This window comes from Gouania willdenowi, chromosome 4, assembly GCF_900634775.1.
Source record: "Gouania willdenowi chromosome 4, fGouWil2.1, whole genome shotgun sequence".
NCBI classification, from domain to species: domain Eukaryota; kingdom Metazoa; phylum Chordata; class Actinopteri; order Blenniiformes; family Gobiesocidae; genus Gouania; species Gouania willdenowi.
Window position 1 is genome coordinate 12,619,193 of NC_041047.1, and position 27,684 is coordinate 12,646,876.

At 38.5% G+C, this 27,684-nt stretch overlaps 2 protein-coding genes across 3 annotated transcripts in view; both read right to left on the reverse strand.

Moving 5' to 3' along the window:
* Window positions 1-562: 562 nt before the first annotated feature.
* Window positions 563-2,061, reverse strand: LOC114461680 (GTP cyclohydrolase 1-like). The gene is made up of 6 exons (XM_028443940.1): window positions 1,791-2,061; window positions 1,557-1,666; window positions 1,387-1,442; window positions 1,212-1,243; window positions 1,031-1,115; window positions 563-692 (listed from the first exon to the last, which is right to left on the reverse strand). Exons 1-6 carry the CDS (start codon window positions 2,059-2,061, stop codon window positions 563-565), a joined length of 684 nt encoding a protein of 227 aa, XP_028299741.1.
* Window positions 2,062-4,623: 2,562 nt separating this feature from the next.
* The window catches only part of kank3 (KN motif and ankyrin repeat domains 3), a 33,740-nt gene continuing 10,679 nt past the window's right edge, over window positions 4,624-27,684 (reverse strand). Inside the window, exons 2-12 of one of the 2 annotated variants that reach the window (XM_028445242.1) lie at window positions 20,471-20,545; window positions 19,034-19,120; window positions 16,730-18,439; window positions 16,407-16,509; window positions 15,962-16,207; window positions 15,706-15,796; window positions 14,533-14,752; window positions 14,178-14,320; window positions 9,632-9,832; window positions 6,335-6,436; window positions 4,624-5,221 (exon numbers count right to left, since the gene is read on the reverse strand). In XM_028445242.1, coding sequence (XP_028301043.1) covers window positions 5,159-5,221; window positions 6,335-6,436; window positions 9,632-9,832; window positions 14,178-14,320; window positions 14,533-14,752; window positions 15,706-15,796; window positions 15,962-16,207; window positions 16,407-16,509; window positions 16,730-18,439; window positions 19,034-19,070 — 2,916 coding nt within the window. In that variant the 5' untranslated portion in view covers window positions 19,071-19,120; window positions 20,471-20,545 and the 3' untranslated portion in view covers window positions 4,624-5,158. Of the gene's footprint in view, window positions 5,222-6,334; window positions 6,437-9,631; window positions 9,833-14,177; window positions 14,321-14,532; window positions 14,753-15,705; window positions 15,797-15,961; window positions 16,208-16,406; window positions 16,513-16,729; window positions 18,440-19,033; window positions 19,121-20,470; window positions 20,546-27,684 lie in introns of both variants that reach the window. The other variant, XM_028445241.1, reaches the window with a different exon arrangement.

Consider the following 27,684-nt stretch of genomic DNA (forward strand, 5'->3'; position numbering starts at 1 on the left):
AACTGATATTGCAATGATTTTATATTTAGTTTTAAATGCACAGACAGCAATTTAGGAAAGATTAACATGTTAAGAATGCATTTAATGAAACATGCACATTAACTCCACTGCCTTCAAGTAAGTCCTGCAGATATCAATGTAGAAAACTAATAAGAAAACACTATAAAACCTGTAATATGTGAGGTATGGCAGTCCAAAACACAGTGCTCGTTGACATTGATGCATATGGCACAAAAAAAGAAATGTTTCTTTTGGACCTGCATTTTATTGTGGCCGGTAGGTTCACTGAAGCCTCTCAGCCATGTTTTTCTTAATGTATTCTCTCTATGATTGAAAGGTGTCCATTGTCAGACCTTTCACCTCGTCCTTGTCATAGAAAATAAGTCATTAACAAGCATATTTCATCATCATTTACATTGACAAAAATAATATTGGTTTGTAAGACAAGATGTTAATTTAAGGATACGATTCCCATGAATAAATACAAATATCAGTTTAATAAAGGCTAGACACAACATTGTAATAATGAGGTTTATCAAATGTCTTGGAGTAAAGACCTTTCTCAGTTCTTTCCTGTGAGAGCAATGAATTCACTCCTGGTCTTGGGATCATCCTGAAATTTTCCCAGCATGACACTCGTAACAGTGCAGGCATTTATCTTCTGCACGCCTCTCATCACCATGCACATGTGACTGAAAGGCAAGAAAAGAATGGGTGGGGTGGGTGAACAATAACTCACAATCCAAAGGGTGAAGTTGAGGTGATTTGCGTTAAAATTGAAGCAGTTTCATCGAATTCGTCTTTCAGAATCCTGATCAGAATAAAGTATAGTTTTTACACAATACAAGGAATTTAATTAAATTAAAATTATATCAAAATAAAATAAAATAAAATAATAATTTTAATAAAATGTAATAAAAATGCTAAAGAAGAACAAACTAGCTTTTTTATTAGACAAGAGCATACATAGATATATGAGACCGATACTACAATGGTCTTCAGTAAAATGCACATTTATATTGATCCATACTTTGCCTCCATCACCACAGCCACTCCAGCAGGCTCCAGTGCTTCAGAGATGGCTTGGGCAATCTGCTTGGTAAGGTGCTCCTGAACTGTAGTGTGAGTGACATATAGGTTACGAGAAATAGAAAAACATTCACATAGAATGCGGAATAATTCCACAGAGATGAAAAGCTCTACTTTTTTACCTTGAAGCCTCCTACTGTAGATTTCAACAATTCTGGAAAAAAAAACAAAATAAATGAGTGACGAGGGAGGCACATGTTTGTAAAAGTGTGTGTGTGTGTGTGTGTGTGTGTGTGTGTGTGTGTGTGTGTGTGTGTGTGTGTGTGTGTGTGTGTGTGTGTGTCTTGGATCACTAACCTTGCTATCTTGCTCAGACCAACCACTTTCCTATTAGAGAGGTATGCCACATGAGCCTAGTAATCACACAAATTACAAAAATCATTGTTAATAGTTGTATAATCATACTTTTTTGACATTCCATTTTTTTCCAGATTTGCAGTTGACATTAGTTTAGGTTATTTTCCTACCTTGCCAAAGAAAGGCACCAGGTGGTGTTCACATAGAGAGAAAAAATCAATGTCCTTTACAATTACCATCTCCTCGTGGTTTTCATCAAAGATGGCTTCGTTGAGGACATCTGTGGAGGTGAGAGAGCATTTGGGGGTGAATAAAACCTCTTCTAAAATCTAATAAGTTGCAAACCAATTGGATGGAACTGGAGTAAATTCCAGTATCTACATTCTGTGAGATTGTACACCCACCTCGGATGGTTTCCTTGTAGCCTTTGGTGAGGAACTGCATTGCTTTTGCTGCACGTAGAGGAGTTCGAAGCAGCCCTTCTCTCTCTGCATCCTCTCCCAGCTCACTCAGTATGGTGAGGTAAAACTTCTCGATGCATGGCAGCTTGTTGGTTTCCACTGAGTTCTTCAAGTTTTTCACCTCCTGGTGCAAATGAGGTTTGGACTCATTGGTGCATTGGTTCAAACACCCAGTCGCCTGCTCTGTGATTTCAGAAACAGTGTAGTTCTCCATTCTACCAATCAGCTATCAGGGTGACACACAAGCCAGATACAATGAAATAAGATCAGAGACCTCAGACAAGACATGCTCTGGTTTATGTATCACTTTAGTGGCCCAAAGGCAACAAATTCTCTGAACAACTAAACTGTGTCATTTCCAGTTGTGAGGAAATAATCTGATTATCACAAAAATCAATTTGAAGTTGGTTTGGATAAACGATTCCCATGAAATAGTTAGCTGACCCCGTTTAGCGTTATCTATAGGGTGAATTACCAGAAAGTCCCATGCTCTACTATGACAATGAATTTGGTGTTTGAATTTACTTCATCATCTGGGACTTCATCTCTATGACATAACATGACAGAAATTCCAGCTGGATAAACAATAAGAACTGAAAGTACAAAAGATGGATGATTAAAGAAAACCAGAAAATATTTTGTACTATACAAGAAACAAAAAGACACTGAAAAATAGGTATTTTATTAAAATTAACTTTTGTGATATTCACATTCTTATGAATATTGGGGAAGGAAAAGTATTGGCCCCTGATATGGTAATATAAACAAGTCATGTGATTTTCACAACATCTGAATGATTCCAAGAGTTAAGATAATCTTCACCCTGCTGACTGTCTTGTGTTTTAGAAGCGTGCAAGCGTCATCACACATTTGTATATTGGGCATCTTTATGAATGTGTTTTTGCTTTGTTTGTAAGGAATTAATACCTTGCAGCTCACGTGATACTGAACATAAATTATTTCACACACCACCATGATGGACTCAAAGGACCTCAAGGATTAGAATTGTAGTAATGAAAAACAATTAAAATACAAGAAGTGGACTCTGACTTAAACAGGACATGCACAAATGAGTACCCATCAAGTCAGAAAGAAAAAAGGTTAAAAAAATGACTATATCGGACATGGGCAACATGTGGCCCCCAAAGTAAATGCAAATGATTCCAAGAAGAAAGAATAATACATAGAATTACAACACAAATACACAAACATAAAAAACATACAAAATGAGAATAAAAAAAACACCATACATACCAAAATCAGACAAATTGAAAACAAAAACTCACACAATGACTAAAAACACAAAAAATACTCCAAAATCAAACAAAACATCAAACTTACACAAAATTTGGCTTAAAATATAAAAACATCAAAATTCAGACCAGGGTCAGATCTAAAACAATTTTTAGATCTGACCTTGAATGCACCACTCGAGGTAGAGGATAGACTTCCTGTTCAGGGAAGACTGAAGGTGTTGACAGCTCACAGGTTTGATGATTTATTGTTAAAAATCATCTTCTCCTAGACCGGGGGTATCAAACTTATTTTAGTTCAGGGGCCAAATGCGGACCAGTTTAATTTGTTGTGGGCCACAGGTCATTGGTGGGAAAATGGTAATTTTAACATGAAAAATTTGGGTTCTTTCAACAATTTTCCATCATGTGACATAAGCTTGGGGAAACTGTGAGCACTGGCAAATATTGTGACATTTCATTGACATTTTTTTCTTTTGCAGAGGAGCAAATATATCTACAACTGCATTAGTTGCATCAGGACCAGAAAGAGCTGAGAGTTTCAACATGGCTGCTGCTTGGTTCAAGGGTGTGGGACGTCGGATTTGTTTGGACTGAAATGATACCGTTAAAAAATTATTTCATAAATGCAGCTTTGCAGAACAGCTCAATGTTAAGAAATGTGTTGATAATGTCACAGGTTTTTTTGAGTAAAGCAAGTACCTTTGCTGATGATGATGTCATATGTTTTCTCAGAATCCCAAGCCCGGATAAAAGAGGGTTGGACGTTTTAGCTAGCAATTCCACCCCACATAACAGTCTTTTAATTAAATTTGATATTCTAATATTTAACAATACAGGAAAAAATAATGTGGGTCTAAAGCATCAGTTATGAAGTAATTAGATGAACAGTAAGGTCTTACCTGCTTTCCGTGAAGTGTCTTGCGATAACACGTGTTATGAATTGGCGCAATACAAATAAAGATTAGTGAAGTTACTTTGAGACATAATTTATTTTGCCTCTTTCAATGGCAAAATAAAAAAAAATGAAAAGAAGAATCAACAGAAGAAAGTTCATTTGTAGTTCTAACTCTTTCTCTCAGCAAGCTGCAGATGTAGGCTAGCCTACATTACAGTGCTAAATATATACATACTTCCTACGGACACTGCACTAGTAAATCTAATCTGAGCTGGCACAACTTGTCACTAATCCTGGCTATTCTGTATTTATAATGCAGTATGAAAAACATGATCAAAAATTAATTCTCAAAAAAAAAAATGTCCTTTGGGTCGCCAGAAATTATTGATATCAAAATGGGATCACGATCCAAAAAAGTTTGGGAACCACTAATCTCTAAATCTAAGGGACAGATTTGGCCCCTGGGCCTCAAGTTTGACACTTGTCCTAGACTTATTCAGCTTTAGTGTAGAGACTTTAACAATGTTGAACAATTTAAACATATTTAAAAAACAATCTACACAGAATTTACCAGAACAATGTGTGAAATGAAAACGTGCAAATATGTCCAGAAAAAAAACACAACTTTGTACGTAAATATGTTTATTATTTATATAAATATATTGATATGAACACATAAGACAGACACTTAGTGCAGACTATCAGGGGTTGATGCATGTGTTAGCCAGGGCCGAATTAAAAAGCAAGATTAAAAAAAATCCCACTGGCACACGCGTCTAAAATATACTGTACATGTAGTTAACTTTCTGTCAGATCAGGGAGACATGTAATATGCATTGGGCTTGTGTTTGTTAGGATAAACTATATGTATATGCTATATGTTGTATAGGGGGAAAAAAAGAACGTTTTCCACACTGTAACAGTAAAGGAACTATAGAGTGCAAAACATAGATGCAAGTTCTTTTCATGTGATTGAGATTGGACTTTTACATCACAACTATTAAAATATAATCAGCATTATAAACATAAAGAATAAATGCAAGACATATGGCAATATATAAATATGATTGTTTGCATCGAAAAATTCCAGTGGAGCGTTTTACAGCTCAGATCCAGTTACGCGTGCTGGTCTGTCTGTTTCAATGGCAACTGTAACAATGTCAGTCTGCAGGCCTTGGCTTGTGTGAGTTTGTGGGGTTCTTCGCCTGGGCCTTTGGACTCCCCTAAAAAAGTACAACAACAAAAAATAAAGACATTTTTAATCATGGGACAATTACTGACTGAATAATTCTAATTGGGACAGATCGTTTGTCATTTAGTAATATTTAATTCATACTTTGTTCTTTAAAATGCATTTTTCGCTTCATCCTCCAACAGACCACAGTAAATAATATATTCCTAAATTTATTTTAATTGGCGATATACAGTAAATCTTGCTATTTTTAACTCGATAAAGTTTTACCAGAAAGAGAATGATGAGTTAAATTTACTGTTGAAAAATGTCACACAGGCACAAATTTTCGTAACAAACAACTGCACAATATGTGTTACTTTAGTATTTTTCTTCTCTAAGGGACAGCACGTGTGAGTGAGTTCTGTCGTGTGGCTTGTTTTGTGAAAGGTCTGGGTTAGGGTTAGGACGCACTCTTTGATCACCTAACTGAGCTGTACGTGTTCTGAGTAGTAGTGAAAGAAACAACTCCTAAAACAAGTATTTTATTAGAAAATAAGAAATTAAATAAAAACATATTGCTATATGCGCTATTATAATTTTCTATATTGCCAAAATACAAATCTTGATATATCTTGACTCTAGATAGCACTACTTATAACTCCATTTTTTATGCATTTTTACATGTGTATGTGCATTGTATCATGTATGTTTTTAATGAAGAATTTAAATAAATCTTTGTTTTTAAATAAAAACATTGATCACACTATGCAGTAGTAGAGCAACACCAAAAGGTGGCAGCAGTGGATCTTAAAGCAGAGCCGTCCACACCCATGCGTGGTTGATGCTCTGCTGAGCCAAATTAACTCACTTTTTTATGATCCAATGCTCACTGCACGGTTATGGTGCGAGTGTGAACTACATCACCTTCATTCTGCTTGTTTCCAAAAGTTCAATGCAAATTATGTGTTAAAAATTCAGGTTTATCTCGTGGGCTGACAAAGTTCCTCAGAACTCCACTAGAACTGTCTTCAGTCACTCATTGCTACAAAAAAAATTATTTATTTGAAGAATATGTTCACCATAGCTTTTTTTTGATCATATTTTTTCCCGTCTAAAATGACTGATTGAATGAAAGCTGAGCTTAGCAGAAGGGTGAGCTCACCATAGCAGTCTGAGTCTTGACATAGTTCATATGGGCGTAGAGCAGCACGGCTGTGTCGTTATGAGCGGCTTCCAGAGCGATGGACAGAGCGTTGCTGCCATCCTGCAGACAAACAGAGAGAGGGGAGGAGAGAAAGAAGTGAAGTGGAGGAGTCAGTTCATTGACCCTGGAAACCCTCGAGTGTTTCTCATGAAAACAAAGACCTTTACAGCTCGAGACAGACCTCGTGATCAACATTAGGCATGGCTGTTTCAACTGCATGTTGTTCCTACATTTTTTGTGCAGTGGTTTTATACAATTAATAAACATTCAGAGACAGAACTCAGGCTGTGTTTGAAATCGCATACTAACGTACTATACACTACACACTCAATGAGTATATACTGTCTACTATATACTATTAGGATGATGACAGTTCCCACTGAAGTATACTTCCAAAATTCCCAAGATGCATTTCAAACCAATGATATAAACCTGAAGCACAAAGAGGCTTAAAATCTCTGTTGATTTGCTAACTTTGAAAATTCTGAAAACATTTTAAGCGAGAAAGAATATCAACATGGTCATTTGATCCATAAAACTTGCAGAAACACATTTCATGCAGACATTTCAGAGGTTTTTGCCATTATGCAACTGACAAAACTTCTCGTTAACTTCAAAACAAGAGCTATTTACAAAAGCGTTAGAAACTAATGGAAGACAAGAAGATCAGCTTGCAATGCATCATGGGAAGGTTGAGTATGACTAGTATGCCCACCGTGCATACTTAGGAAATGTCCCGATATAGTATACATTCAGGTATTTCTCACGTACATACTATCTAATGTGAACGCACTACATACAGTACTCATTTTGATGTCAGACAGTATGAGTAGTACGTTAGTGTGAGTAGTACGTTAGTGTGAGTAGTACGTTAGTGTGAGTAGTACGTTAGTGTGAGTAGTACGTTAGTGTGAGTAGTACGTTAGTATGAGTAGTACGTTAGTGTGAGTAGTACGTTAGTATGCGATTTCGAACACAGCCTCAGTCTTTATAGTTGGGTCACATTTAATCCAACCTGTATGTGATTGATGTCCGGCAGGCATCACAAACCCAAAATGCAACATAATCAATAGTAAATGAATACAAACACTGATATTCTTAGTGCCCATTTTAACTTAAACACAGTGAAAGACAGGGTGCAACAAGCGTTAGAGGGTAGCTTTTAGCCTCAGACACCATTGTTAAATCTTGTATTAAAAAATAAAATACAATATATATATATATATATATATATATATATATATTGTATTATTTGAAAAAGGCAACCTAAATGTACTTTGTTGAATGCTTGCATGTAATGTACTTTGTGTGTATTATCTGAGAAAGGTAACTATTATGTAATGATTTATGTTGGGCATATAAGCATTTTTGCTTCTGCCTGTTTCAGATTTTTAAAATGTGATTTTTGTTTGAAGATTTTTGTTTAGACTGAAACAAATAAAGTGAGCTGAACAATAGATGGCACTCATATTTAAAATGCAATGTAAACATCCACACACATCCACTTACATTAGGGTAAAAATGAGCCCTGTTTTTGTATTGTCATCTTTTCATCATAGGTCAGGCCTATTAGCCAGTATTGAATGTCTCCTCAAAGATGATGTTTTAAGAAACACGCAACAATTTTGTTTCAAGAGTTTAAAAAGAGCCAAATTATAACGCTAATCAAGTGGGTCAGAGAAAAAGTGGCTCACTGGTGATGATCAATATCCTAATAAATAAATGATTGTGTCTCCATCCTTGGTTGAACCATATTTGTCTTTCCTACAGACTACCAAGGGTTCAATGTTGCATTTTGTAAATAGATAAGCTAGGGCTCATAAATATAATACAAAAAAACTAAAAATATTATTTCAAATGTGGGACTTTGATTGTTTAACATGAGTCTGTAATGAATGCGTGTTAGCAGGTGGGATCTGGATAAGAGGAGGTAGATGGAGGATGGGAGGATGAATAGTTTGATGGATGGATGTTTTGACAGGTTTCTCTTTATCCACCAATCTCATATTCTGCTTTTTACAGTGGGATATTGGAGCCTATTTCAGCCAACAGGGGGTAAGTCCTCAAAAAGCCTGGACCTTATAAATATCAAGTTAACAGGCCAACAATACGTTTTCTACAATAAGACGTCAAACAAATGCAAGGGACTCCAGGATGATCCATAACCATTTTGGTTTAGAATATAAGTTTGGCACTTTTCAAAGTTCCTGGTGATAAATGACGCGGCTGTATAAACACTTTATGCAGTTCTTCATGCTGTTGTCTTTTCAGTGGAATCGAGGACGGGGATTTTCCCACAAAGCCCCTCCCCCCCTCGACTCCAGCTGTACTGTAGTAACACAATCATGGGGCTGCCTCCTTTAAGTGGCCAACTCATTCTGGCCCAGATGTGAGCTCTCAAAAGTCTGCCTGCCTGACTTGTTCTCAAGCATCCACACTTATTCTCGTGTTTACACTTTATTAGTGTAAAATAACTTGAAGAAGAAGCAGAAGTGTGAAGAGCAGAGATAAGAGTCATAAATGTGATACAATCTCTTTAACTATCAAAACTTGAATCACATAATGGGAAAATGTACAAATAGACACTTGTTGAGGAACAGGTCACATACTAAAGCGATGGTTCTCAAACTTTTTTGGCTCAAATACCCCCTTTCTCCTATTTCTGAATCCAAGTACCCCCTTAGTTCGATACATTTTGCACAGAATAATGTAAAAAACCACAATGATGGAATGAATGAGTGATAATATACACTATTTAATGCCTCCTGAATAAAATTATTCCTACTGTTTTTAATCCTTTCCGGTTTACCCCTTGTATTTTGAGTTCATGTTCTAATCAAGATTATTTCCATTATCATTATTATGAATATCATCTTTGACTAAAAATAAACAACATAAACCCCATATTTGTAATGCTTTTATTTGTTAGTTTTCCACTCTCTCTCTCTCTCTCTTAAGTACCCCCTGTAGTGCCATTGCGTACCCCCATTTGAGAAACACTGTACTAAAGCACTCAGAGTGTGAAATCTATAAACTGAGTCTGAGATTATCACACGATCTGTCCTACAGACTGGTTTGATGACCAGTAACAGTGCTTTCACTCATAGAGCGGCCACAGAAAGAGGAAACTGTACACCCCAAGTTCCCATGAGAACTCATTTCCTGAGCACAGGTTGAACTGAATTCTACAAAGTTTTCACATATCAGAGACTGAGCTGAGCAGGATTTCTGATGTGATAACTGTGGATTTCTTACATTGTCCATGATGGAAATGTCACAGCCAGGCTGCTCCAGGAGGAGTTTGACTATCTCAGTTCTGCCATGCTCGCTGGCGCACATCAGAGCCGTAGATCCCTCGTCATCCTGTAAGTTGACATCAGCGCCGCACTCCAGCAGCGCCTGCACCATCTCCTGCCGCCCGTGGCTCACGGCCAACATCAGCGCCGTCTGTCCTGCCTGCAGGAAAACATTGGTAGGAGAGATTTCCTTTTTAGACCAACAGGCTGTGGAAAAAATCAAGTTAGCAACACAAAGAATGGGTTTTCTGAGTTCTGAAAAGTGGTGACTTTCATCAATTTTATGCCTAACTCCAGCACAGTGCAACAACAGTTCGGGACATGTGTGGTTTTATTTTACTTTATAAAAGTTAAAATTTCCATTTATAGGAAAGAATCATTTGTTTACCAAACCAATAGCACTATTTTTAATTTTTTTCATTTTCATTTTTTAAATCACACATTGTCAAGCTCTAGAAAATACCATTCAATGTATCTATTTACTGTAAGGTAGGGGTGTTAAACTCATTTTAGTTCAGGGGCCAAACACAAAGTGGTTCCATCTTAAGTGGGCCACAGATTTTAGGAAGAAAAAAAAAAGCAATTTCAACATTAATGCCCCGAAGTTTGTACTTCACAAAATGTATACATTTTACATAAAGTTTGTATATCCAATATCCAGGTAATAAGTGACAGCATAATTTTCACTTTTAAATTTAATTGATTTTGTGACCAATTTTTATTTAATTTGGAGAAAATATGTTACATAATTTCAGGAAAATTGAGTACTTTGCTGTCATTTTAAATCTCAAATTGCTCAGTCATTTCAAAAAAGCATGGTGAAATTGTGACCTTCCTAATATTGTGGCGTTTCATTGAATTTGTGTATTTAGATATCTGAGATAAGATATCTACAACTGAATTATTTGGTAATTTAGACAATAACTTGTGTTTTTTCTGTCTTTTTAACTTTCTCCCACGGGCCGAATTGGATGGTCTAAAGGGAACAGATTTGGCCTCCGGGCCTTGAATTTGACACGTGCAATAAGGCAATATAAAAAAAATTATATACTTGCATTATCACCCTTTACTTATAATTGTTAAAGACAGTAAATAATAGCTTCAGTACAGAGTGATGCCCCATTTTAAGGACAGTACACAACACTAATTAAGAACTGAAATACATGTAAATGTTGAGCTGTAAATAAAGGAGAAAGTGAAATAAAGTGGAAAAAAAGGACCTTGTCAGCATCGTGACTCCCAGAATTCCACACTTAAATTTGAAATGCATGAAAAACAAGAACCCTGGCCCCTCAGTTACATCATGTGCATGTTTTCATTTCCACAGCATCAATAACAATCAACGCTAATCGTGTTTATAGCCCATGATGCTATAATTTCAGTCCTATGACTTTGCAGTGTGAGAGCCCATCAGGTGCTCAGTGCAAACACATTCACTGCACAACTTGATTAGATCAACTGAAATAGATCTAATCACTGAAATATCAAGAGTATCTAATGAAGGAGAACACATTATGTCTCACATGTGCTTAATCTTACCTGATGTACAACCAATTATTCCTCAAGTCTCTGGAATTCATTACAACAAAGGAGAGCTTTTAACACTGACTGCTCTGTTCCCTGACCTAAACTATACTTTTCCTTAAAGCATTAGTGGAGATAAGAACCCCAAACATTCTTAGAAACGTTAAACAATCACACAGCTTCCGATATTGACAAACGAGGAGATAAACCATCCAGGAAAAAGCCTCCATTCAGCCAAACATCTACAGTGGAGATAGACAACTTTCACCACAGTGGGGGCCACAAAAAATTGATTTCATGATCCGAGGGCCACATTATCAATATCAATGTTAGCATTTAGAATAAAGACTAATCTAAGTATTGATAAGTGAAAAAACAAAGGGTTTGTGTGTTTTTTTTCTCCCCCTTTAATTTTTGTATATTCTTGTTTTATATGTTTTGTGTGATATTGTTGCCATTTTATGTGTTTTTGAAGCAATTTTAATGTTTCTTAAAGTCATATTGTGCATTTTTACGGTCGTGTGTATATTTTTATGTCATTCTGTGTGTTTTTAGAATCGTTTTTTCATCATTTTGTACATTTTCTATCTGGGGTCCGCACACAATTAAATCAAGGGTCGCCAGTTACTAGTGTTGTATTCAAGACCACGCTATTGAGACCAAGACAAGACCAAGACTTTCGGGAGCCGAGACCGAGTCAAGACCAAGACCATAAACATTTTTTTTTTTTTAATTTAAAAAAATATATAAATAAATAAAATTATGACTAGGTTCGACAGTTAAATAACATTCTCTCTTTAATTTTTCTTTATTTCAAATACATTTGATGGACAAAAAACTAAAATATTAAGACTACTATTGCTCCTGATAAAGTCACAATTATTCTACATATTTGAAAATAAGATTTTTATGTCAGCTGAATGTACAGCAAGTGTTTAAAAGCATTTCTGCCAAGAAATAATGATTCTTGATTCTGATTCTTTGAGTTGTGCAGGTCAACAGGTCACAGATTTCACAAGATAATTCTTTAGTTTAAAAAAGCCTTTACACAGGCCATTTTTATTAATTCACTTAGTTGATATAGTTTAATTTGGTTGCTGTAATGTAACTAGGATATTCAATTAACAAAGGTTTCCAGCTGTAACTGTAAAAGTGAAACTTTCTGAAATAAAACTACAAACAAGTTGTCATCAGTCTAAAAAACATAGAGCTACAGGTAGATGTGAAACTAAATAAAACAAACTCAAACCCTGGAAAAGTCATGTAACAAATTAATCAATAGTTCTTGTTGAGAATTATTATTATTCTGGATACAGTGGAAACAGAAACTATAAAAAAATAATTATATTGTGAACCTGTTTATATTGTGGGGAAGATATTAATTACATAAATGTAATTGGAGTCTAAAGCCACAAAAAACACCACTTTAAAAAGAAAATAGACTAATATAAGACCTCTTTACAGTTATTTGACTCATTCTGGGCTTGTGCGATTTGCGTTGATGACGCTCTGGTGACGACATAATCCAAGATGGCGGCAGCCCGGACTACAGCCGACACTATGTAATAAAGCCTTAAAAGACATGGATATAATGAAAAGAGTGGATGGACAGAGGCATAAACATGCGGAGTTTCACACGGACACACACGGACTTATTAAACACACACACACCTCGGTAAACGGAACAGGCTGCAACGGCCGGCTAGCACTAGGACCCAAAGGCAGAGTAAGTGCGTCCCCTGTCCTACATGTACAGGCTGTAATATCACCAGTTTATCATTTTACCTGTTATTAGAGCTACTGTCTTTACCAGGGAGATAATATTTATCCATGCTGATTGTTTTCTGGAGTTTTACTGGGATTTTTACCGGTGATTAGTTCAAATCTCCCTCGCGCTCTGCGGTCCAAACTGACACCGTTGCCAGACACGCACACACAGACACGAGTGTGTCACACACGTCACTCAGTCACATTAAAGAAGGTTGCGCTCATTATACGGGGTGGATTAAAGAATGAATAAAGGATTGTTTTATCCCGTTCTTCTCCGTGTTATTATCACATTATAAAAAAGTTTAAAAATAGCAGGAATTAGTGCTGGTCTCGAACAGTCTTGACAGAAAATCCCGAGTCCGAGACAAGACCGAGTCAAAATGCTTCAGAGTCCGAGACGAGACCGAGACCTTCATAACTTGGTCTCGAGACCAAGACCGGTCTCGACTACCACAACACAACCAGTTACCCAGGTCTGATCTATAACAAGCAGGAAAACAGGCCCCTGGGAACTGCATTTGACACAGTGGCTGTGTTCAAAATTACATACTCCGTACTATGTACTACAAACTCAATGAGTATATACTGTCTACTATATACTATAAGTATAGTTAGAAGGATTGTTGACCGTTCCCACTGAAGAATACTTTCAAGTTTCCTAAGTTGCATTTCGAACCTACAAAAAAACTTGAAGCACACTGAGGGTAAATATCTCTGCTAATTTGTGAACTTTGAAAGTTCTGAAAGTATTTTAAGCGAGAAAACGAGAGAATATCAGCATGTGGTCATTTGATCCATAAAACTCACAGAAACACATTTCTTGCTGACATTTTAGAGATTTTTGGAGACCCTCCATTGTGCAACTGACAAAACTTCTGGTTAATTTTGAAACAAGAGCCCTATTTACAAAAGCGTTAAAAACTAATGAAAGACAAGAAGAGATGCTTTTGCTTTGAAAAGGGGATGTTTGACTTTTAGCTTGAAGTCGGTCCCAGGAGACTTTACTTTCTGCTCGCTATGCATCATTGAGTATGACTAGTGTGCCCACTGTGCATACTTAAAAAATGACCAGATATAGTATACATCGGGGTATTTCTTGCGTACTCAATCTTTCCATACTAACTAATGTGAACGCACTACATACTCATTTTGACATCACACTTTGTATGCAGTTTTGAACACAGCCAATCAGTTGTGGCTTGTTGACTTACCTGACTAGCCTTAGCATTGACGTTGCCCTGACTGAAAAGCTTCTTGACCACTGCCATGTCGTCCTCTTCCTTTACAGCAGAGAGAGCTGCTAGCATGATGGCTGTGTAGCCTGCTTTGTTCTGCTTGTCCACCGAGCACACGCCTGTGGAGCGCAAACACGTCATTAAGGAAACTGCAGCTTGTTTATTGGTCACAAACAGCTAAATATCAAACATTAGCATACGTTTTCTTACCCATTGCAATATGAAGTTTGGTGCTGTCCAATATCAGTGAGGCGTAAATTGTGTAGAATATAATTTAATTTAGTGCAACATTCAAAAGCGGACTTTACCCATTTACCTCAGTATTTCTCACCTGTGTCCAGCAGCAGACCGACCACACCAAAGTTGGAGTGAGAGACACTGTAGTGGAGAGCAGTGTTGCCGTTTCCATCGGTCATGTTGGCCACGTGCCGCAGCAACATGGACGACACCTCAGAGAACGCCATGAGGTAGTCAGAGACCCGCGAGGGTTGAGCCATCTTAGCGCTGGAAATGCGAAACCACTCGAGCTGGACAGTGTGGGTGCTGGAGAGCTGCAGGTGATCAGAGGAGATCTGTGAGCATTTGATCCCAAAGTCTGAGGTCATCAATGGTTACAAGAAGGTCTACAAACAGCAGCTTGTTAATGTTCCGTTGGGTTGGTGTCAGGGTTTAGGTCAATTATAATTATAATAGAATAATTCCTAATTCATTACAATTATGTCGCAATTATGATTCTAACTGCAAATGAAAACATCTGTTGCTGTCAATCATAATTGAATTGTAATTGAGTTTAGATAATTGACTTTGTAATTGTAATTGGCATGAAAATTCGATCAAAACGGTCATTTACAATTGAATTTAATGCAAACCTGTGGAACCATGTTACAGTTATATGGCTTGCACATACATAGTTATTTATTAAAATATGCTTCAGATCAGGTTTTCCCACTATCTGTCAGTTCTCTTGAGGAACATTTCATCTTTTTGAAATGTAGTGGTATACGAACAGAAAAAAGTCATCAACATCCCCTGCCAAATTGGTTGTCATTATAACTCATAACCTTTTCCTAAATGTCCTAAATCTAAGAACTTAGATGTATATATAAGAAAATATTATTACATAAGTATATAAAATTACTTATTATCAATGGGTTTTAAGAAAAATTGTCCCCTTTGAAGAGTCCAAAAAATGGAACAAGGGCAATAACTCCAGAAAAAATATTTGTGCGCTTCTCATTTTCAAACTCCATCAATGTATTGATACCCTGAAGCGACACACCAAATTTGGTTACTGTATCTTAAATGGTTTCTGAGAAAAGTAATTGTAATTGAAAAATGTAATTGACCCCAACCCTGGTTTGTGTCAATACTCAATGCTTAAAAATCTCAAACCTAAAGATGACCCTGGAGCATTTTATCATAATATAAGTAAATGTAGATACAATTGTTTTTTATAGAAACTTTTAAAGGGGAATGATGATTTGAAAAAGAAATCCTGACGCACCACTTCCTTACTCTTCAGCGTTTGGATGTCATCGTTCAGGTGGTTCTTCAGAATGAGACAGGCCTCTCGCATTTTCGAACTCAGCTCAAACCTGCAGCGAATGTGAGGTTGTTAAACACAGTTTACAGTCATCTCTAATCAGTCACAGTGATAATGCAATCGATAATACCACAGCATGTTCCCCTAGGTGTTTTTTTCTCATGTCACATGATGGCTGCAGACTGAAGGCTTCTAGAGTTGCTTGGTGAAAACCTACTTTTCCTTCACTCCGTCAGATGAAAAACAGGAAGCTCTCAGCGTTTCCTCGTCAGTGTCACTCTCGTCCAGATTGACGTTCCTCTCCTCTTCAGATGTTTCTTCCTCCAAAGCTGCTTCATCTTCTTCAGTGCTGTCCAAGCCCTCACCTTCACCACTTTCCCCAGAGGAACTACCATCTTCTTCCTCATCCTCTTCCAACTCCTCCTCCTCTTCTTCTTCTTCTTCACTGGATGTGGATTCGTACCTGGCAAAAAAAACAAGTGCTTTAATACCAAACAACTTGGGCAACTGCACTTTTGTTTTAGCTATGATATTTTGCTTTTTGTTCCTAAAAACTGTGACCTGTTCAGAGTATTGTGTCCCACGGCTAGACTTTCTGTCGCCCTGATTTTATTTTCGATGTGGTAGAAATAAAAGATGGGTTTCATGTTACTGTTACTCACCCTCCATTCAGAATACCAACAAACTGCAGACTCTTCTTCCCAGAGCTACGGTTCTCACCAGAGTTACTCCCATCCTTCCTCTTCATGATTGATTTCAGCATACCTGCTGGCAGAGAAACATGTTCCACCTTCCTCAGTGTCCGTGTTATCAGACGCAGCTCATCTTTCAAACCCTGGAGTGGTTGGCAACTTTTAAAAAAACTGATATACTTATTATTAACTTTTAGGAAAAAGGCAGTCAAAGAAAGACAAGTAAAAAGATCATCTTAAAATGGACAGTATCTCCTTGAAAAAACTCTAAGAACTGGCTCTTCTGCGCTCACCCGTCTTACAGCTGTTGCCTAGACTTTTCTCTTCCTCTTTTTTATCATCCGTCCCCATAATCTCTTCCTCTGGTGACACTTTGTACTCAGCAATCGTCAGCTGTCTTTTCTTTAGCACATTAGCCGTCTGCTCCACTGTCTTTTCCACCATGTTTTCCCATTGGCTCCCAGTGCTGACCAGCTTCGCAGGAGCTGCTTCTGCTGGTGTCTCAAATACATCCGTTTGAGTGCCCTGTTCAGTGGGACTCTCTGCTGAATCGTTGCCAACACATTCATCAGTCACTTCTGGACGACACAACACTTCAACATGTTTAAATGTAGAGGTTAAAGTCTCAGTCTGAGTACTTGTCATATCTGGTTTGACCAGAACAGCCTTTTCAAAGGTGACTCTAGAGGATTTCTCAGCTATCTGTGCTCTAAGAATTCCCCGGTCTTGGTCAGCTATCCTTAAACGGTCCTCAAGAGCTAAAACGGACTCCTGCTGGAATTTAATGGTGTCTTGTAAAGTGTCTATTTCTCGCTGTGCCTCTGTGGTTAGCCCAAGTAATGACTCCATGACCCAAACTTCAGCATCTTCCGTCTCCACTCTGGCTTGTACTCCCTCTTCGTTGACCTGAGGGGTTTCAGTCTCTGTGGATTTTTCACTAATGAGCACCTCCGTCCCCTCAGAGGCATCTTGGAAGCTGCGGGAGACACAACCTAAATCCATAGGCACATCCTCTCCAACAGCCACAGATATGGTCTGAATAGTGACTTTATCTGGTGCTTTAACTTCTTCTTTAAAGTATGCCTTGTCTTGACTTAGGCTATTTATTTTATTAAAGCTTTTCTGATCCACTTCGGTTGGGGATGTCACTTCAGTCACTGTGGTTTGGGTTGACGAATCTATAGAGGGATGCTTCTTCTGACTGACCTCCAGAGCTACTTTCTTCTCCTGCAAGGCCAAAAAAAGTGTGTCCTTCTCTGCACGGAGATCAGCCAGCTCTTTCTCCAGGGCAGGAACACCTTTCACCCTTTCCTCCATCTCCTTTAGCTGCTTCAAGGCCGTGGCCATCTGCTCTCTGACCGTCTGCAGCTGGATAGGAGGGATCGGGGTCACAGCGGTGCCAGCAGCCGGAGTGCTGCGCCCGGAGGTTTGGGGACTGGGTTTGGTCCAGCTACTTGGTAGAGGCTGTGCGGCTGAAGAGAACTGACGCTGCTTTGGAGGATCAGCGAGCTGAAGGCGCCCTCCGTTCTGATGCTGGTGAGTTTGTTCCTGCTGAAGCCGCCGGCTGGTTTCCAGAAGCGTCCGCTCAACTCTAGGGTTGCGTTGTGGAGGAGGGGGTGGCACTTTGGCTCCAGCGGACAATGGAGGGACGCCAATGAGCGTCACCGGGGAAAGAGCGAGCCCTTCACAGGGAGCAGACCCAAGGCGATTGCGAGGTGGTGGCGGCGGAGGAATACGTCCATCTTCGCTGGCTGGAGACACGAGTGACTCTGTGGATGTCCACCCACTACTGCGTCCTCCAACGCTCCTCTGGGATAGTTTCAACCCACGGCCAGAACGCCGAGAGCCGACGGGAGCCCGACGGAGATTGTGTCCACTTTCTATTTCTTCTACATATTTAAGAAAGTCCAGATCCAACTGAAAGCCATATGGAGTCTGAACAGAGTAAGAGCCTGGTTGATCAGCCTCCTCCTGACTGGGGTAATGAAAGGGAGAGCCAAGATCTGGTGAGGGAAAATACATGATCGTAAACTTCACATAACCACATTAACCAATGCAATTAATCATTATTAGTAATCAGTTATGATCACTCTCCACTTTTTATATACATTTTCCAAATAAAAACCAAATCTGCATCATTGTTTTTAGTTCTTTTTAGCTTCCCTTTTACATTTTTATATTTTTTTGGCAGCCAGGTATACAAATGTTACAGTGTGTAATGCTACAGAGTCATTAAATACAAACATTCTCAGGGTGAGACTATAAAAACCTTCATGATCCATGATGTGCATTTTATTATAAAACTGTTAAGAAGCTTTGCTTCAGCAGATAAAGCTGGGACCAGACGTAACGTCTGTATCAATGGCTGCACTATTACGATACACTGAATATGAAATACCTGATAGAGATGACTTATTTCATGTATTTTAGTGTGATCAACTCTAGAAACCAGCCACTGATAGATTAAAATGTGTTTTTGCAATTCATTTCAATGAATACACATGTTATGTTTGAGGAACCTCATTGGCTTTCAGCTTGTTTTTGGTCAAATGTAATGAATAACTAAACAGTTACAGAAACGTCATGTGGTTTCTTACCTGGCAGCTTTGGGTTAACTTGGACTGAGTGAGTCATTTTTCAGGTCTGCAAACTTTCAGCACATACACAACTTCAAATATCCACACCTGGCCAAAAAAGGAAAAAGAAACAAGGTGGCATTAATGCAAGAGCCAGCAGGAAAGAAATAAAACTCTAGAGTGTCTTAAAGTATTACCTAACATTTTTCCTCACAATAGACCCGTTATTATCCCTGATAGATCAATATGCAACAAGAAAAGGTTTAAAACAACTTTGACAACCATATTGGCTCCAAGCAGCAACATTAGAGGCAGCCAGATGTGCTCTTATGGAAGCTGTACAATACGAGCCGGAAGGCCTGAAGAAATGCATCATGTGACAGCCTGGGGATGAATCCCTCTTGCAGGGATAAAGACGTGTTGTTACATTCATGTTGTTTTTTACCCTGCGAGGTGTGGAAGGACATTTGGCCTGACATCATTTACATTCTATTCAACAGTGTAAAGTTGGAGGAAACGCTTTACTTTGACAGGAAGGATTGCTTTGTTGGTGGTGAACACATTCAATTCTAAATATGTGTGCAGCTGAAATTTACAACCAGTGATTCACCAATGTTTTCTTATCTTATCAATTCTCTAAAGTAAGACAAAATTGTACTATGATAAGAGAAAACATCACAGCCTATTAAATGTTTGTCCAATGTGCAATAACACGTAAAAAACATTAAAAAAAACACAATCTGACCTACATTATGTTTTTTTTCAAAGGAATTTTAACAATTAATCTTTTTTTACCTTTGTGATTTTTTTTCTTTTTTAATCCTTGCGCCAATATGGCGTTAACAGCATCCCTTTTTGTTTTGCTAGTGATCATTTTTTGCTGCAACACCAGTACTGATGCTTAGAAATAATATCACATTTTTCTGTTTGATTTGGTTTAGTGGGTGTTACATAATGCTAATCAGGTGTGTATGTCTAATTTATGATCTAGTGGGATATATCATTCAGCACACGTGGGTAAAAGCAGATTTGGAAGTTAAGTACGTTAGATTAATCTGTAGTTGATTTATCTTGTTTCTTTTTTCTCTCTTGACAAAAACATAGCCGAAAATATAAAAAAAATTTAAGGGAATATGGCTGCAAGTATTGGTACTCAGGCTCTATCTCCCTTTGGACATAAAATACCTTTTTAGTGCAAAAATATTCAAAATACCAGTACTGCACAGAATAGATGACGTTATTCAGAAACCAACAACTACCAGAATAAAGTCCAAGACAGTTATATTTTTTTTTTCCCCTGAGTTTCTGTCCACAACTAGCTGCCAACCCTAAAAATCACAGTCCAGTACAATAAACAAAACTACACAACAGTTTCACACAGGCAACAAGGGAAGAAAATGCTGTTTTGGAAGTAGGGATCTCTGAGTTTAATGTTGACAGTGATAAAGAGATGCTTACCTCTCTCAGCCACTCGGTGAGTGGATCCTGCAGCAGAAGGTCAGGCTGGCTCCCTCCTTCCTGCTGCACAAAGCCCTGTTAAAAAGTGACAGACAGGAAGACACGCGTAAAACAACACTCCACGCTCACAGCACTGAGGAGCATTGTCATGAAGCAGCACCTGGAGAAACTCAGAAAACTGACAAATGCAGACGCTCTGCTCCAGGTATTGAATGCATGAAAGATAATGATGAATCCGTGAGTCATGGAGGACCGCCTTAGTCGTTACCAGATGTCACTTAACGGTAACCCACGGAATAACTCAGGGATGACAGTATCTGGTATCTCGTCAATCTGTTAACCCTTGCCAACCACCTTCATACAGTTTTTCTTCTTTTCTTTCCAAGCACCAAACCTTTCTTTGTTTTTTTTCATGCTTCAACATTTACAGTCGTAGAACTTTAACAAACAGTGCTTGTTATGTTGGCTCGTTGAATAGTTCTATTTTATAAAGAGACTGAAGAAATTAGCTGCTTTGCATTGGCAAACTAAATGATCAACTTTACAGATCATTTGCACAAAGAACGTTTCACTAAAGCAGTTCAACAGGAAACCCTGTGTTTAGAAAACTGCAGCTCATAAAGAAAATACTGTAAGGCCTAGGTTCCCAAAGTGGGGTACGGGTACCCCCAGGGGTATGCAACTTGTCATAGGGGGTATGTGAATGGAAATTTAAAAACAGCATGACAACATTGGAAACTACAATATAAATTAACCAGCAGTCAGGAGCCTCCATGCATTGCCACAAATTATATATGCAGAGCCCCCTCATGCAATTCAATTCAACTTATTTACGCATATAGTGCCAATTACAACAAAGTCACCTCAATGCGCTTGGGCGACCGTGGCTCAGTGGCAGAGTGGGTTGTCCAGAAACCAAAGGGTTGGGGGTTTGACTCCTGCTCTATCCAAGTCGTTGTTCTGTCCTTGAGCAAGGCACATTACCCACATTGCCTTGTATGAATGGGTATGAATTGTGCATTAATGTTGGTGGGGCCGTAGGCGCGAAATGGCAGCCACACTTCTGTCAGTACGCCCCAGTGCAGCTGTGGCTACATTGTAGCTTACCACCACTGGTATGACAAATGTGAATGAATAATGGTTTCTGAAACACGCTTTGAGTCTCCTCGAAAAAAAGCGCTATATAAATCCAAGCCATTATTATTATCAAAGCAGAACTAAGTAACTTGCGCTTAGCGCTCCCCCTAAAGGCCCCTTTTGGTTATGTCACTGTCGTAAAAAACTCCTAAAAAAAGATTGATTCATCATTAAAAATGCCAGTACGTTAATTAAATAAAGCAAACAAGTGATGATTCTGAATAAGGATAGTTAAAATTCAAAGAAAAATGTTACTGTAGGGCACGAATGTATCCGACATTACATTATTGTGTTTTTTAAGTGTGCAGGAGTAAAGGGTACAAGGCTTCAGGTTAAATGTCTGAAGTGGGAAAAGTTTGGGAACCACTTATGTACAGAATATATGGTTTGTTATTAACATCTACACATTCATACACATAAAAGCAGCAAGCACAAGCTCTTCACAGGTAAATGTCTTACTGTTTACACAAAGGTGAAATGTTAGCGGTTTAATGTACTGTCTCTCAGTCTGTGGCCCGAAACTGCCTCTTTCACCTTTTCCAGACCAAAAAGTATACAGAATGAGATCACCTGATAGAAAGTCAGTCAGGTTGTTGAAGTGGCGCCAAGTGGGTTCAGACACTAACACTTTGTGATGAACAACAGACGCAAGTATAAACTCTATACTTTAGAGTTCACTCAGTCATGTGTAAAGCCCAATTTTATAGCAAATGTGAGTTATGAAATGACAAAATTAAAGGTTTGTGAAACAACATCACTTCTCGGCTCCCTCTGTGAATAACAAACACATATCCCCGACAGAGTAACATTTCCATGTGGCTATTAATTTAGTTATAAACATACACATCGTCTCACAGCAGCACATATGCATTTTGCAGCCTAAAGCACATTCCTCACATGCGCTGTTGAAACATGCCAGTCTTCCTGCTGGCTGCATGGCTACATTCAGATAAATGATACAAAACGTACACACATACTCACAGAGCCCCAAAAAACAATAAAAGAGACTTGTACAATTTGTACCATTTATTAGACTTTGTGATAACCTCAAGCGTTATATCCTCTGACGTGTACCCGTGTGGCGTCTGCTCAGTGTAATCTTATCAGCCACGGCTCTGTTTCTCGTCAGTTTTCAGTCGGCTTTTATTCTCGGGTCAGGCCACGTTTGTCGTGCTGCTGCAGCCACACGCCAAAGCTTTTTAAAGATGTGCTTTAACCAAATCGGTACACAAGTTTACCACAGCTGAAAGCCTTTTGGTTCTCCCAGTGATTTTGGGGTTTTTTGTTGACGGTTTAAGCAACATGCAAGCCTGACAGCGTTTTAGTGAGTCAGCAGTGCTCAGTGAGACTATACAAGTTCAGAGATACATTGGTTTGTTCATAAATGTGTGAAATGCAGAGTGTGTAACGTGTCTCCCACCTGGATCAGTCAATAACTAGCTCCGACTTCTCATGAGCATCCGTCACAATCAGGTGTACCAGGGAAGGGAGAGATAGAATAGAATAGATCATCCGAACTTTGCAAGACTGTGGCTCTCAAGGACCAAAGTTGAGTAGCTAGCTGTAAAGATTGTCATCAGGGTTAATGAACGATGGTTCCAGCACCACGACAAGGATAAACCAGTATAGAAAGAGATAGATAGGGTGAGGAGACATTTTGTTGCTGAATCAGCATACATATCAAGTTGATGTATTAAAATGATTTCTGTGCAAAACACAAAATCCTATGAAACTTTAGCACTTCTGTTTTTACTGTTCAGTTTTGGCAGAGTATAGTTCTATAAAACGGATTTCTCCATTAATGGTAATTCCCATTTTAAAAAGTTTATTATTTGTCGACAAATAGTTTGTTTTCTGTTTTTATTGCAATTTTTGGCCATCTTTATTTATCTGCCTCCTTTTCCCTCTTTAGCTTTAACTCTCCTCACATGACTCACTTCTCCTTTCACCAATTTATTAGTGGCAACACACACACACACACACACACACACACCCCCCCCCAGTTTGGCCTTAAAAAGCTAAGAAAAATACATTCCCAGGAAGTCATTTGATAGATTGGTGCAAATTTCTTTTGCATCACATATGACAGTGAAAACTGTTAGTGTTGCACTATTGTATTAGATGTAAATTCACTATTCTTCTATCAAACCAAGTCATTTTACTGCCTTTAATGCAAATTATTTTGAGATGTGTCATATTGAAAACAAAACACCAAAAGTCCAACCATTACTTGTTTCACTGAAATAGGAGCGTACTACGGACCAAACAAAGTAAGTTAATATGTTTTTACAGCAATCTGCCTTTCAACTCCTTCTGACAACATGAGGACAGTGCTGAGTAAGAACTGATCAATGTGGACCAACCAAAAACAACTCATTAACCACCAAACAAGGTACAAAATTAACTGCTGTGTCCCTCATAAAAACTAAACAGATTAAAATGAATTATCTTATTCCCTGTCCTACAGAGAGAGAAAAGGAGTTCCCAGAGAAATACCAAGGCCTTGCTTTAAAAAAAAAAAAAAAAAAAAAAAAAAAAAAAAAAACTGAGAAGGAATTTGTGACATCAAGTGGATAACTACCCTGTCGTAGGAGAAACTAAAAGCCTGTTCTGTTGTGTTCACATTGATTCATGAAGGAGGGTCATGTTATGGAACAGTTACCTCATTCCTAATGCTACCCTTACTTTTCCCAAACAGGGACTAGGCCAGAAAAAAAAAAAAAAAAAAAAAGAGTGAGAGAAAGTCGACTGGACTGACAAGGAGCTGTAATGCAACATCCTCGCTCTCACAGCAACTTTTACATTCCCACTGCTTTACATGAGAAAAGCCCATTCACAGATTTGGCACTTGCACAATCACACTAAGAGAGAGATAAACAACTATTGCCCAGCCCTAATCCTAAATGCAGTCAATGCACACGTATGCTTGGATTATCATCCATCAGTTTAGGTTTAGTGTTGAACTGTGTCCTGTTCATCAATCAATGCATGTTTCAGATTCAATAAATCTGAAATCCTGGTATTAAAAAAATGGTTCTTGTTAAAAGGATCCCTCAAATAAAGTTAATCATTTGAACATGAAGTGAATCAAATGATCATTTGTAACTTAAGTTCCCCATCAGTGGAAGATCCAATGCACCGTAAATTGTTTATTTGTCAACTTTGGGATTGATAAGCCTATCCCTTATGGAGAGAAATTTTAGTCTTTTTTTTATGCTGTCAAGCAAAAAAAAGATTTGACATTTAAAAAAAAAAAAAAAGATTTGCAAACAAAACTATCATTATTGGGTTTTTTTTTTTTTTTTTTTTAATGCTGTTTTGTTTAAAAATCAATTTTTTACATATGTTTTATTTGCTAAATAAAACAAACCCACTATTTCGGACATCTATAAATAATAAAGCTTGGCACACACATGTTATTAATACTAATTTGGAGTTGTTTAATCCACGCACATGCAGGCTCCTCCCCCCACCCCGCCCCGCCCCTCTCAAAGCCAAAGCTAGCCTGCAGGCCAACATGAGGAAAGTTGTTGCTAGTGGTCTTGAAACATGGCAGGAAAAATGCAACAAAAATGCTTGGTAAACAAGTAGCAAGTCAAATTCTCTGATATGGGAACACTTTGGGTTTGATGATGAAGACACATCACGTGCAAGAAGTGAACATACTTGATTTTAGTGTTTGAATGATTGTATTTAAGATTAAAAAATATATTTTATGTTTTTCGTACAAAAAAAAAAATTTTTTTGGTTGACAAATAATCGTTTGCATAATCGTGACTTCAATTATGATTAAAATAATTGTGATTATTATTTTTTTTTCTATAATCGAGCAGCCCTACGTGAAGCTATAAACTGTATGCGTGTCATGAAGTTTTGACTACATTTCAACTTCAAGTTTGAAAGCTTGAAGCTGAAATGCAATCAAAACTTCAGGATACGCAAACAAAATGTATCAAATCCATTTTTTGTTTGATTGGATACAAAAAGACACAAATTTCTCTCCATAATCCCTTGCAAGGATTCACGCTCACTTCTAACCCCTAGAAAGGATAAGCAGGTACCAAAAGTGAGAAACATTGACGTCTGTGACTAGTGAAGACATCCACGCTGAATAGAAACACAGACACACTCAGTCTCACGAGGCCCACTGCCACTGGGATAGATCTGTAGTTTCCTGAAGGAAAACCCACAGCTCCCCTCATGAATCCCCCCGACTTAAAACACACACATGCACACACCCTTATGCCCTATACGGAAGACCTTCCATTGTCTCCCAGTAGGAAATGGGAGGAGAGGAGGGTTCTGCCAGGAAACCCATTGAGCTGTCCTAAAAGCTGCTTCCTGAAAGCAGCAGGAACACACACACACACACACTCACACACAAACTGATTCTAGATAGTAGATAGTATGGTATCACACTTGCAGTGCATTCAAGTGTTTAAGTGTTTCGTGACGCACTGTCACTTCCTTATGTAAGAGTCGCCCTCATCCACACACTAATCTTACAGTGCTTGGATCTCACTGTACACTGACAAAATGTTTCTATTCCATTATGTTTAGCTTAACTTCATAAATGACATGCATCCTGCCCCCCCCCCGCCCCCCCACCCTCCTCCCTCCTTCCACATCCTCACACAATCAGTCACATTCAGTCACCACAATGAGGCTTTATGCCCGTTTTGTGGCGTCGCTGTTTTTGGAAAGTTTTGTGAGGCCTTCTTGTTTTCTTCAGCGTAGAACTGGTCCCTCCTCGTGCTTCTCTGCCACTCCAACAATGTAAAGGTTCCAAATGTCACAACGAGAATTTGACAAAATATCGAGGGAGGTCGGACACAGAGAGAGATTAAAGATGAGGAGGCAGTGCAGGACATTAGTTATAGATCCACAGTGGGAGCCTCTGGTAAATGCACTCGTGGGCAAAAATAAGTGCATTCCTTTAGTCACTTAATGCAGAAACTTAATGAACTCAGAAACACGTGTGCATTAGGGTGGATCACAAAATTAATTTCCACCCAATTTTACCAGAACAATTTTTGCCTTGTTTCAATTGACATTGATAGCATCTGCACCAACAAGTTCTGAACGTCTCCGCGCCGACTAGCATGTACCACGTTGCCAAGAATTCATTGAAATGACTCGGCAGTAAAACAAATGAAATTGTGCGGCATAAAATGGTAATCTACGTTGAATTGCCTTTGAAACGATATATCACATGACTATGTTCCCATAAATTTAGAGATTACCGGAAAAGGGGGTTGAGTCCGGTAGCCTGGCCTAAAAATGGAGTCAATTGCTGCACAATTAGGGGTGGCACACTTTGTCACAATGTTGAAGGTAGGGATGCACTGATTATTCGGCCACCGAATATATTCGGCCGAATATTACAAAAAAAGCCACATTCGGCCTTTGGTTTAGTGAGTTAAAAGCAAGGCCAAATAGTAGCGTGTGACGCAATGATGCAATCAAACAACGTACAGTGATTTTGAGTCAGAAAAGTGTGCGCGTGTTGCTACAGAACCAGCAGCAGCAGAGCCTAAGTTCCGCATACAAACAGCCAGACTTCTCTCCTTTCCGCTTACCGCTCTCCATCGTTCTCACCGCGTTAAAGTTAGAAGCCGGCACTGTGAGCCACGAATCCGTAAACATCCCCAACGTTTCCTCCTTACACTACACCGGGTGTCGCTGCATAGGCTGGTGTAGCATTAGCACGGAGTGCTCACAGCTGATGTGTGTAAACAATGGGTCCGTGGCTCCAAGCAGTGACTCCCCACACGGTCGGCAGAAAAAGTAGTGCAGTTTGGGCGTCCAGTAGTGCATTTACATATACATTAAGCAAGATCAGGCCAGGAGCACATCTATTACTGTACTTTATATAGGACATTAGTTTATTCCAGCTGTGTCTATACTCAATCATTACATTTTGCCTTTTTTGATTTATCCGTGTTGACTTTTTGCAATTTGCCAAGTATCATTTTTACATTTTTTTATTTTTTTTTTACATTGTATTCTGGAAATACAGTTTGCACACATACTGCCTTTTCTTTTTTATCAATACATTTACAGTCCTTATGTTGACA

Bases quoted from the DNA above. Each gene is read 5' to 3' on its own strand.
- LOC114461680 (XM_028443940.1), bottom strand. From the start codon at position 2,061: ATGGAGAACTACACTGTTTCTGAAATCACAGAGCAGGCGACTGGGTGT. The intron at 1,667-1,790 runs GTGGGTGTACAA...TCACCTCCACAG, and splicing joins CTACAAGGAAACCATCCGAG to ATGTCCTCAACGAAGCCATC. The intron at 1,244-1,386 runs GTTAGTGATCCA...TTTTTTTTCCAG, and splicing joins GGTCTGAGCAAGATAGCAAG to AATTGTTGAAATCTACAGTA.